This window comes from Saccopteryx bilineata, chromosome 6, assembly GCF_036850765.1.
Source record: "Saccopteryx bilineata isolate mSacBil1 chromosome 6, mSacBil1_pri_phased_curated, whole genome shotgun sequence".
Lineage (NCBI taxonomy): Eukaryota > Metazoa > Chordata > Mammalia > Chiroptera > Emballonuridae > Saccopteryx > Saccopteryx bilineata.
The window spans coordinates 40,249,848-40,263,370 of NC_089495.1; the positions used below are offsets into that span (position 1 = coordinate 40,249,848).

Sequence of the window (13,523 nt, forward strand, 5' to 3'; positions counted from 1 at the left end):
CTTCTGCTATTTGAAGAAGGTGGTTTGGCTCGAATTACATATAATTACAGGTTAAAAAAATTAATTACCCTTACCTAGAATAGTATGACCCATACAGCAAGCAGTGATGAATAAAAACTACTATTTTGAGCTTCCTAGTGAATTGCTCACTATGTGATCCTATATATTATTTCATTATGGAAATCACATCACTATGGTCAAGAGCTCTTAAAACAAACAAACAAACAAAAAACAACAACAAATCTCTTCCTAACAAAATGACTCACTGTGAAAAGCAATACCAAGCAAACCCAAACAAGACTGATTAGTTTCAAAATCAAGGAAGAAAGTATATTGCATAAGTTAATATATTCATTTTAAGAGCACCTTTACTCTTTCTTCTTAACCACATGGCTTCCAAAATGTAAAAAATAATTACCTGTCCCATGGGCTGTGTATGTTATAAATGATGAACAGCAACATAACCATCATCACGGCCCCCTGTACTCACTGGGGTGTGTACAAACACATAGGTCGGGAGCCCTCCCGCCACCAGCAGCTGCCCAGTCACTGCTATGTTGTATTTTGATGTTTGCTTTACCTCTAAAAATATGAATACTCATAGCACTCCATCCTGGGCATCTGCTCTTACGTTGTTCATCCTTCAGAGTATTTTTAGTTATTAAAATATACTTACATAGCTTTCCTAATTTTCCACATATTCATTCTGTGGTGTGTTCTTGTTTGCTTTGAGACACATCTACATTTATTTCTGTGAATTATCTTCTGCTTACAACTCCTGAAGAGCCAGGCCCTTTCCATCATTTAGAGTTCCACATATTTTGGGTAGCAAATTCACACTTGTTAATAAGAGTTTATATTCCTGACCGAAGTTTATATTTTGGTGTTAAAGAAGAATCCACTCTTCAAGTCAACATCATGTAAGAGGGCTATTTATTGAAGGCCCCTGTGAGGATCTCTCTTCACCCTTCTCTGACTCACCCACCGTCTTTGGCCTATCAACCATCACTCCACCATGTGTGGGGCTACTCTATTAGTTTGTTCACCTGTTTCCTAGCTCTAGTCTTGGTCTCCAACAGCACATTCTTTTTTCATGTATAAAACATAGATCAGATCATTTTACCACCCTCTTTATGGCTTATTGATGGCTTCACGTTGAACTTAAAATAGAACACTGTGCTTTGACTCACATAAGGTCCCACTGGTTCTTGCCCCTGCTCGTCTCTAAGTATTCACAATCTACAGGGGATTCTGACCCAAGAGGGTGAAATGGTTCCCAATTGGGGGGGGGAACCTTGGCTATTACAAAGTTTGTGGCATACAACAAGTGTTTAATATTGTTGAATGACTAAATAAACCTGGACTTAGGGATATATAAGAAGTGAAATTGGATTAGATATAGTCAGAACCACCATTTATTGTTAAAAGACAGATATTGATGAGAAGGATTGATTATTGAAAAGGTACAAGCCGTTGTTATAGCTAAGAATTATGCCATCCAGTACTAAACTAAATTCCTTAGTAATTGTCTCATGAGTTTTTCTGCTTAGTGGAGAAATAATGACAAAAATAAAGGTTGAGAGACACTCTTATAAAGCACTCTCTCTTCCTCTTGCCTGGTTCTCAGTACTCCAGCCATTCTGTTCCCATCAGTTCTCTTAGACAGCCTTCTGCTCAGGGTATTGGCACATGCTGGTCCTGTCCCCAGACCCCATTTCCTGTCCTGTGCCGTGACTGGATCCTTCAGAGCTAAGCCCTACATATGTTCCTCTTGGTGATGCCATTCCTGACCACTGTCATACATTTGTCCACATAACATTCAGAGTGAACAGAGAAAGAGACACACTGACCAAGAATCAAACACCTGTAGTAGTATTTTTAAAAACTGAGTCAATACACACAAACATAGTCTTGATTTCCCATCCAAGAACTAACCAGTCCCAACCCTGCTAGTAGTTATCTCTAGATAGAGCAACTCAATTATGAATGATCTATATTTTCTTCTTTAATTTTCCAAGTTTCTTATCAAGAATGAATGCTATTTTCATAACAAATTGTGTTCATATATACATGCATGCAAGTGTTTAGTACAAAAGAAAAAAGAAATATATGTACATATATATAGTGATTTTTCGTTATTATGTACAGTTTCAAGAGATAATCTTAGATCCCAAAGTCTATTATTTGCAGTGTTAATAATTCCAGAGAAAGAAAATAAATATAAGAAAGGATAATTTTATAGGCTATTTTCTAGCTTGTACTTACAGTTGATTTATGAAGTGTTCCCTGAGTAATAAAACAAAAGTTATAAACCAACCATTAATTTATTGTACTAATAAGAGCCAAGGGCCCTAATACAATCATCTTGTCTTAGAATATGTAAAAAAACATGGAGGATGCTTAAAACTTTAACAGTTTCTTGTTCTTACTTTTATTATCGTTTCTATACTGTATTATTTTAAATTAATGAGATAATAAATCTTTCATTCAACTGATTTTATTTAATGGTATGGAAAAATGTTAATTTTGCGATTCTCAGGACTATAAGAATGAATCCTTCAAAGACCACATATTTTACAGAGACACCATGAAATCTAGGCTATTCTTTGAAAATTACATGAGAAGATGCCAATAAATTAACTATTGTAATTTTTTAGTAAATCAAGAAAAATAGAAAAAATAGATTTCACAAAAAATTGAGGTTTGTCTTTTGTGAGCAGCCTTTATTGTTTCTTTCAGAGTCTCAGTCCCTTTCTATCTCTTTAACACACACACACACACACACACACACACACACACACACGGAAGTATATCATATCATGTGGGTAGTTCAGATGAAGTTCTAATTTAATTTCATTTTTGACTTCCTATGTGTATAATCTTTACCAAGTTACCGAAAGTCTTTCTATATCTGACTCCTCATCCTTAAAATGTTATAGAGGATATGTAAAATCTCTCTAGGGTTATCATTTAAATATCTCCTTCCACCATTTCCTGTAGCAGAGATCATGAGCCCCTACTTCAAAGGGACGACACAGGGCATTCTTCTTTATCCACAAAGCTCTATCCCCCACTCCAGAGTTTTAGAGATCTGTTTAAAATGACAAGGAAACGTATGGCTGTGCAGGCTCTCCTGCACAGGGGCCAGCCTGTTCGCCGTCCTGACTTCTCCCGAGCTCTGTGTCTGTGTGCTGAAGCGGCACCCCTGGCATCGCATGAACTGACTCTGACAGATTTGTTTCTCCATTCGTCATTCTTCCAGATGGCTTTAAAATGAATATAGCATTCAAATAACTACACAGAAGAAATCATCCTATAACCAGTTGATTCATATAAAATGTGTGAAAATCAGATTATACCATTTATTTTTCCATTTAGAATTAGTTTCATAAGTTTTCACTTTGCATAAATGACATAACATGGCAAATAAGCATGTTCCACGTGGCCTGAAGGCCTGCCAGTCACTTTTCTAGGGCTTGAAGAAATCAGGGCAGGAAGTGTGTGATTAACTGTATACAGTTCTGGAGGCATTATTTTTAAAGTTACCTTAAAGTAGGACTGAACTAAAAATGTATTTTAAAAAACTGAATAATTAAAAAGAGCATAAGTATAATAACTAGTGGTTTATTTTAACTTGCTTTCAAACTATGACTTAATTCAAACTATTTAGAATATTATTTTCCCACAAATAAGTAACCCCCAGATTCTCTGTTTCATAAAAACAAATATATATATATATCTGGTGAGATAGAAAACAATACAGAAAGCTAATCACATAGAGTCTACTCAAATCACTTTGATGACCTTCTATTCCTCTATGAACAACTTAAATTATGCCTTAAAATAAGGACAAAGCTCTGGTGAGTCCAGCATAATTTTTAAATATGTCATTTCATCATAAACATGAACCAAAACCACATTGGACTCTTTCCAGTCACCCCTACATCGTGATTTTCCTTCACTTCAAAATGAAACTGCCTTATGTGAAAACAACGTTGAATATACTAAGGTAATAGTAACATCAGTGAATTTGCCAGAATTTGTGGTTACCAGTTCAAATCCCGTGAAAGAAGACTGAAGATTCCTTTGATACACAAGAGCTGGTGGTGTAAAATATACAAAAGGTTAAGTATTATTTGAATGCAAAACTCTCTAAAGCAAAACAGTCATTGTGATAGCTTGTTCACAAATGCTTAAAATAATTCATTTGACCCTGAACAATATTCTGCTTAAATTGTATTTATGTGTTGGTGATAACAAATTAAAAAAAAAAAATTCCCATTGATTTGAGAGAGAAAGAGGGGAAGGGGGAGAGAAAGAGAAGCATCAATCTGTTGTTCCACTTAGTTGTTCCATTTAGTGTGTACTCATTAATTGCTTCTCATTCATGCCCTAACTGGAGATTGAACTGTGATCTCAGCACACCAGGATGTTTTATCCACTTAGCTACTCAACCAGGGTCTGGTTACAAATGTTAAAAATCTTTTTTAATTACAGAGCTAATGCTTAATTAAATACATGTATTTACTAAAGACAAATATGAGCCCAAACACCATTTAACTATCATCTCAAACATGATTTCCTAAATATCGTCACTGTAAGGTTTTTGTTGTGAATTATTCTAGATTTTAAAAAATTCCTATATGTCTATGTATTCATAAAAAGTCTATAGTTTGGCTTAGTAGTTTTTTTTTATTGAAAAAGACTCATTTATTGACCCAGCATATATGCACAAATATCTACTATGCATCTTTCTCTGTCCCTTCTGGTGAAGATACAACAGATCGAAATCCTTTCCGATGGAGCTTACCTGCTAGAGCCAAAGAGACAATCAACCATTTTGAAGAAGGTGTGCAGTCTAAGGAATGAGAACATAGCAGAGAAGAGGGAGCAAACGCTAAAGGGAAGTGGAGGAGGGTGGACATGTAAAATATGGTGGTGAGCAAAGCCTGGCATCCTACGAACTAGATGGATTTACCAAAAACAGTTTAATCAGACTGTTCTCAAACTGTCTTTGTTCAAGTCCTGATTTGGAACCACTATCACCCTGACTGGCCTGTCAATCAGCGCCACCCATGAACCCATGAATCTTCTCTCCACCCTGGAATTCCCTGCAGAACGCCTGGGCAGCATCTAAGTCTCATTCTCAGGACTGGTCTTGATAGTAAACACTGGATTAAACAAAGTCAAACACGTCCTCCACTTGATTGCAGTTCTTCTTTTTATTCCCCGTCTTCTTTTTCTTTCACTCCCTTCTCTCTTTTTTGTTCTAAGATGCAATTTGGAACTAGAGTCCAAAACTGCCATGCTATTTAAGGGTCATTTAGCTGACAGGTAGGGTAAGAAAGATTCTGATCAGAATTTGCCTGCAACAGGAAGCAGCTAGCTTTTTTTCTCCTTCATCTACCGGGTGAATTATAAACATTAAAAAATAAAAAAAGACACTAACTACGAGGAGCAATCTGCTCAGACTGATAAAGGAATATGTAACTGCCTTTGATCAAAGCTCACACTGTGATGCATGGTCTATGTCTTTCAAGTTTTGTAACCTAAATGAAAGGGCTTTAGATGGTTACATTAAAAGATACAGATCGAGTTAAATGCAGTGGAAAGAACAGAGCATGGCAAGACGTAGACGCCGGCATTAGCAAAGTGGTCTTTCCACTGAAACTAAATATTAACTACACCTAATATTTTGATCAGTATGTTGATTTCTAAGACCCTATTTCCTCATATTTAAAATGAGGTCACTATTATTCACCCTGCCTACTTTCCTTTTTGTACGCAGAGATGTGATTAGGCTTAAATCAAACAGAGCAAAAAAACTCTGAATAGTTTTTTGTTGGGAAAATAAAGCATAATCTGTAGAAGAAAGGAATCATTTATGAAATATTAAGAATCCCACTGCTTCACATTCTAACTGCAAACACAACTACATAAAATATAATTAGCGTACATGGACAGGTAAACAAACGCAACACCACTGAAGGTAAGACATCTCTACCTCATCTGAAACAAGAAGATGCTCAGGTGAATTTAAGGCTGGTGCACCAGGCGCGCACCCTGAGTCCCAACTTCTTAAGGGCCCCGCAAAACCCTAACTTTACACTTTTTCTAATGATGCCAAGTTTGGTTTCATATGTGCAATTTTAACATTAATAGTATATAATATTTTTATTTATTTAAAAATATGGTTAACCTGTAGTTTTATTTTCCCTGTCTCTCTCTTTTTAAAAGGGACCCGATAGTTTCTTCTGCGCCCAGGGCCTCAACGGACTCTAATCCACCTCTGAACATGCTGGTTGGTGTTCACCACCACTTACACAATTATTACAATGCACAAAAGCATGAGAACTATGGATTTAGAATCCCATACTGATGATTCAGAGGCTTTATTGCACAAAGTCTGATTAATGTCAGGGAGAGATGAAGAGACCTCTAAAATCTTCAGGACTCATCAGAGCAATAATACAAGGATCACAGTTTTAGTAAAGAGAATTGAATTTCTAGCTAATTCTCTATGCAGGTTCACATGACAATAGATAATCCTGATTTCTTTTATTTTCTCGCATAGCTTTTAAAAACACAGAAAAGAATAACTTGTGTTAACCATTCAGAGCCAAAGGATGAACACTTAGCAATGTGGGAATCATGGTACGGCTACAATAACCATCCATTAGGATCTTACTCTAGCTTCAAAGAGCTCCTGTGTATCCTGGTCCAGATTAACCACACAGAAGAGAATAATAGTAACTCTTTTGTAACTTTCCTGTAACTATAAACATATTTTAAACAAATGCTTTGTTTTTTAAACTGAAGAATCTGTCTTTCCAGGTCAAAAATAAATAATTTTTTAAAAATTACTTTGCTTTCTGACTAGTATAAAAATGAATTATGAATAAGCTTTATTTCCATGAAATCAAAGATTTGTATTCTATGAGAACATACATGAAAGGTTACATTTTGGACAAGCTGAAGAATTTAGTCTTATCTAATTATTTAATACGAAACACAGAGACAAACATGCTCAATGAATTTCTTTTTTCTTTTCTTTCTTTTTTTCTTTTTGTTCTGTTTTTAAGTTCCTTTGGAGAGAGATAAAGAATGAGTGGAAATGGAATAGTCCAATGACATGGGAGCTTTTTCCTACTTCTTTTTTTTTTAATTTTGGTGAACCTTTTCAAAGTTCTAGTATGTGTTTCAATTTATTCCTATCCTCAGCTACAATTTCGAGTATCTTAGCACATGCAGAAATGTGAAAGGAATGATGGCTGCCCACTTGTCTCTCAGTCCCCTCGCACGCTTGACCCCATATACTGCGCAGTTATATCAGAAAACTGACGGCCAGTCAGGTATTGCGGTTACTGCTAGTCACTTTCCTAGTGGAAAAATTATTCCAGATTCCCTCACCTTTTTCTTGCAACTCAACTTTCTTTCTCAATGTTAATTTTTAAAAAATTATTCTTACTTGTGAGTATTCTTTAACCTTTTGAGTAGCATGAAAGTTTGTGTACGTCTTCGTGCCTCCTGACCATCCAGAGAACGATTGTACATGTGTAAGTTAACATTTAAAAAAAGGCAAATGTATGTTCTTTTTGTTTCCATAAGTTGGTTATCAAACAAACATGATTTTAAGTTAATAAAACTGTAACTGGAACTAATTTCAGTTTTTAAAATAAACTCACTCCTGGGCATCAGCAGGCATGAAAAAAACTCACTACTCAAAGGGTTAAAGGAAAGAAGACAAGAATATTGGAGTGTTACTTATTCATGAACCACTATTATCCAAATTCTTATATAAAAACCCCTGCAGTGATTCAGTTGAAATGACTTAAGTGAACATACACGTCTGGTATATAATTCTATACATCGCCCTCATATCTTATGTCACTGACTCCAGAGTGACTAGCTCACATCACTCTGTGTTAGTAATTCCTCCTCCTTCCTTCTTTTTATTATGCAATGTTCTGAAATGAAGTGCCTCTATGACTACTATAAAGTATAAGCCTCCTCCGTCAGACTGTTACTTAAAGTTCAAGTCCATGATTAGTATAAAAAAAAGAAAACAAAGGGGGAAAATATAATAAAGAAAAAGATTGGGTGGCACAGACAATTGAATCAGTACTCATCAATGTCGCATCCCAGGTTCTTAGTCCTGTCGTAGAGGAATGAGTGTGCCGGGGTCCAGCCAGCGCATTCTCCCTGTCTGCCTAGCGTGGCCCACTCTCAGACACAGTCAGCAATTCTGAACCTTCTGTCCGTGTCACTTCTGAAATGAAGACTTTGTTTGGGGCTCCATCGGTTATCATACAGTTTCACTTATACAAGGGTCCCTATTATTTTTATTTATCTGCTTTTCATTAGTTACGTTTTGCCAAAGCCATCAGCCACCATGCTCCTTGTCACCTAAGCACTAACAGTTGTTTTATAGCTAGAAATGCCCAATAACTCCTGGTGACTTGGACTTCATTCTGTTTCCCATTCCTGCTCCAATATTACCATCTTTTAAGTTTCACATCTCTCCCTCACCCTGGTAAGATGGCATATTGACCTTGTTTAAGGTATTAAAATCTACACTGTTCCCTACTGTTCCTGGGGAGGATTTCCTGTGTTATTCTGTTTCCTGTCACTCCTCCTTCTGGAAGTCCAGCTGTCCCTCCAGTGGGCCCTGGGCTCTGCCAACCAAAAGGATCACAGGACATAATTAAATGTTTCCAATTATGAAGACTGTGCCATTAAATGAGGTTACAAGGGCAGTGACATTTTCAGTGGGTGGTAGATGAGCAACAGGGCAAAGAGAAACAGAAAAGGGAGTCTAAACAAGGCTTGTGGCGCTTGGGAAGTCTGGGTTTCAAGAACACTTGAGAGATCCCAGCCAAGAGCCAAGGCAATCAATGCTCTGTCCTCACAGTTTGGCTTCTCAGCCTTCTGCTAGCTATCTTTTAGATACTTCAGGAAGCTTGACAGACAAGGTTTAAATCGGTCACGTGGACAAACTGAGCGGCTTCACGAACTCCTCGTCAATACAGCACAGGAGTCCATTGGCTTCCTCCTGTGTTTGCTGCGTGCTGCTGAAACCAGGAAATCAGAGAGACTGATGTGTTTCCAGGGAATACACTCAGTGTCCTGCCTTGCCAAACACATCAAAGCAATTTGTTTTTGCCAGTGAGACTCTGGTGGCTCCCCACAATGACTCAGCTCACTTATTTAAAATCCTAAACTGGTATGTTAGTAGCTTGTAGGTCACTAACCTGCCAGCCTTGTAATTTACACTGCTGGAGGACAAGTCGACATTTCTCTTCAGCAGACAGTTTCTTCTTCTCCTCGGGGAGTATCTCTGCCAATGGCTTATACCTGTGAAAAGCAGCAGGGACACGGAAGCGGTGACTGAATTCATCGAGCCAACGATTATGTGCAACAGAGTTTCTTTGTTACAATGTTTCTTAAGTCTTCCCCCATTTTATTTTATTCCATGAGCCCCCACCTACTCCATTCATTGTACCTTTAACATGCAACTGTGAAATAACATCTTTCATATGGAAAATAATTTTTTAAATGAATCAAATATATTTTTCAATCCCTTAATGTTTAACATAATCACGAGTGATGCAAACGATGTAGCAAAAGAAACTTTGAAGAGAAAAAAAACTCTACTAGTTTTCATTTAAATATTTAGAATGATCTTTAAAAATACAGCTTTTAAGAAATTCCAGCATTCTTTATTCCCACTTGAGAGTGTATCTCGACATGCTTAGAATCTATAAAAAGGTAATATCAAAACATTCAGAATTGCTATTTGAGTGAGAGGCAGAGTAGGTTTGTCCCCATATATTATATAATTGAGTGTTTTAAATCTTCCAGAAAGACATTTTATTTTGTTTTGTAAAGTTCTTTTGAATTATTATCTTTCATTTCTTAGCTGAAATGCATGATGATATAATATGGATTTATAAAACAATTTTTTTTCAAAATTACATCACTCATTTTAAAATTTATATCAAAAATTTTTTGCACTTAGAGTATTGAACCTGATATATAAGTAAAACTGCATAAGAAGGAAGAGAAGGCAGAGGAAGAAGAGGAGGAGTAAAAGGAGAAGAAAGAGGGAAGGGGAAGAGGAAGAGGAAGAGGAAGAAGAAGAGGAGAGGAGAGAGAGGAGAAGGGAGAAGAAGGAAGTGAAGGAGAAGGAGGACAGACGGACAGAAGAAACAAGTAAAGATCTGTGTGAATGCATCCAGTTCCATTGTGAGTTTATGATTCTCATGCTGGGCTGCAGAGGAAACTCTATGCTATAAGTTAAATCACCTACGTTTCTGTTCTTTTCTGTAGAATATCTTAGCATTTCATCTGAAGTTTGCCTCAACAAATTTGGCATCTTCTCAAAATGAAGGTTCTTTTGTTTCCTTAGGGCAACTAAGGAAGGAAGTACATTACCTACAAATCTTTATTTACCACCCTTCCTTTAAGCACCGGAAGCCTTGGACATATCCCACTGACAGCCACAGCAGATTTACACGTTTCTTTATTTCTACAAGTGCTGTGGACAAATGAGGCTCACAGCATACGAGGCAGTGGAGCAGTAGCTGTGAGTCTGGCATATAACATGGACAGAAAACACACCTATTTGACTTTTTTAGTAGCAGATACTTATTTCCTTTCTTACTTTCCTTAGCATTGTCACCGAAATTCAGAACTGATGCTCCTCCACTTACAATGAGGTTATGTTTGAATAAACCCATTGTAAATTGAAAATATCTGAAGTTGAAGATGCATTTAATACACCTAACCTAGTGAACAGCACAGCTTAGCCTAACCCACCTTAAGTGTGGTAAGAAAACTTAACATTAGCCTACAGTTGGGCAAAATCCCCTAACACAATGACTACACAACAGAGTATCAGTTGTTTACCCCCCTCCGCCCAACCACATGGCTGACAGGGAGCTGAGGCTCACTGCCACTGCCCAGCAGTGGAAAACGTGTGAGAAAAGATCAAAATTCAAAATCTGAAGTTAATTTTCTACTGAATGTGTATTTTGTGGCACCATCAGAAATCAAAAAATTTTAAGCCAAAGCATTATAATTGGTGACTGTCTATATATTTTTCCTGGACTGATAATTGTCATAATCTTCCTACCCTTGACTCAAACAAAATACATACATCAACATAAGCAACAAGCCTTCCTTCAAATGTATAGATTTTTCCTCATATGTCAAATTCAGGGTACAGTAGGGAGTAAAAATAGTAAGTAACAGAGACTGAACATGAAATTGTAGCGCCAGAGGCAAGGATATAAAAACCCTGCTCATCATTTTGATCACACTGAATGGACCGAAATGATCTGTAGATAACAGACATATTCAGTGATTTTTTTTCTTATAATAGTCAAGAATGTGATTTCCTACCCAGCAGGTGCTGAAGTTGGTAGCTATTATTTTACTGGCCATATTGTGATTGCTGCAAAAGAGAAAGATGTATTTCAAGGGGAGAATGGAGAGAGCATGGGGTCTAGTGGAGTATGTGTTTGTGGAGGGTTGGGACATGGGAGTAAAGTATGCAGAGGGCAGTGGGGTGGATACCTAAAAGTTTACGGGCATCCCCAAAAGATGCCCATGCATGACATCAGTGTATTAGTGAGCAAACATGGATTTCATTTCACCATGTTTGAGTGGTTCAAAGATAACAAATGATATAACTGTATAATGCGTTAGAATAATAAAGAAACTGGGTTGAGGAATCTAAACCCAGCTTCAGGTTCCAACTGCGTAGCAAAGTAGCTATGAGGCCTTTTGCGAGCCACTTAGCAAGTCATTCTTCCCTCTCTCAGTATTCCATGTGTTTATCAAGATGCGACACAAATTCTACATTGTATTAAAAACACTAGTTTAATTCCTGTTTGTCATCAATGTGTGCGAGTTTCCCTAGGACATGGGGTCATATTTGTACCTTTTACCATGTCTACTGGATTGGTTTTGCAAGCACAAATAAATGATGGGAGGCCAAGAAATTAGGCTGGGTGGTTGGTGCATGGGGAGAAGTAACAATTCTCAAATACTGAAGGAATGAGTAAAAAGGGCTGCTCATATGCTACTTCAAATGCTCCTGATAGCCGTAGGAGGACTGTATGATAACTTTCTGATGGTCAGAAAGCTGACAATCACAGGAATTCAGTCACGTGCTCAAGTTCACACAGATGGTGTATGAGTTGAATTGTGTCCCGTTCGTCAAAAGATAAGTAAGTGTGGCCTTATTTAGAATTTGGATTTTTGCAGATGTAATCAAATTAAGATGAGGTCATTAACGCCGGACCTTTATTCAATATGACTGATGTACTTATGAGGAAAATGACATGCAATGACAGAGACAGAGGTTGCGGTTATGCAGCTGCAAGGCAAGGACCCCAAGGATTGCAGGCCACCAGCAGCAGCTAAAAGAGGTGAGGAAGGATTATACCCAGAGTCTCAGAGGGGTATATGGACCTGCTGAAACACTGACTTTGAACTTACAGCCTTTAGGACTATGCGAGAATAAGTTTCTCTTGTTTCAAGCTACCTAGTCTGAGGTACTTTGTTAGGGCAGCTCTGGGACACTCACACAGATGGTAAAAGTGGCTGAGCTGGAAACTGATCCCAGGGCTATCTAGCTCCAGAGGCAATTTCTCTGTCACCATTGCTATAGTCTAGACAGAAACTAACAAGCCCCAGTGCCAGACACTTCTAGAATGGATAAGGACAATTGAGCACAAAAAAACTGGAAAGGTAAAACCCAACAGTAATCATCAACACATAGGACATGCAGAGATAATTTGTTGCTCTTTGATCTTTGAGTGACTGGACCTCTTCTATAACAGTAAACTAGAACTTATAATGAAATACAGACTTATTCAAGCACTCAGGAAAAATCAATGCATTTCTACCATTTAGCCAGTTACACAAGAAAATGAAATCATTCAAGTTATCTTTTTATTCTCCTCTAATTGTCTCATTCTGTAACTTTGTTAATTATCACCAAGAATTGAATTGACATAATTCAAGTATCTGAATAAACTATTAACGAGTCAGAACAAAATTCTTATACTTGGTGCTTTTTTTCTCATTTTATATTGTTCTTTTGACACCTAAAATGGTTTCATTCTGACATTTAAACTGAAAAGAAAAAAACGTCATCTTAGATAGGGTAAGGTGCTCTATCTTAGTGTAATTAAAATCAGCTTGTCTTTTGGAATGTGAGTGTCATCTATAGGTAGTCACTGGTCTATCACTGTGCTAAGACATAATCTCATAGAAAATTCAATCTGAGGCCAAGTGGTAATAATGAGCCTGGAGAACTACATAGGTCCTGAGCACAGGTGTGGTCGCAGGTAGGACCTCTCAGCTTTCAGTCCTCATACCTTTCAAGCCTCGTTCATCCAAGATGAAGACACCACAGTCCACTGAAGAGCCCTGTATTCAGTCTGACATCTGCCTTGAGCCCAAGATCAATCAACTGACTGTAAGAAATAAATATTAACTCTTCTAGCAAACCC

General features: G+C 37.3%; 1 protein-coding gene across 2 annotated transcripts in view; it reads right to left on the reverse strand.

Annotated features, from left to right (window-relative positions):
* Nucleotides 1-13,523, reverse strand: part of MYO16 (myosin XVI) — a 596,349-nt gene that overhangs the window by 106,516 nt on the left and 476,310 nt on the right. For both annotated transcript variants that reach the window (XM_066236132.1, XM_066236131.1), the window contains exon 28: nucleotides 9,252-9,354. In XM_066236132.1, coding sequence (XP_066092229.1) covers nucleotides 9,252-9,354 — 103 coding nt within the window. The remainder of the gene's footprint in view (nucleotides 1-9,251; nucleotides 9,355-13,523) is intronic.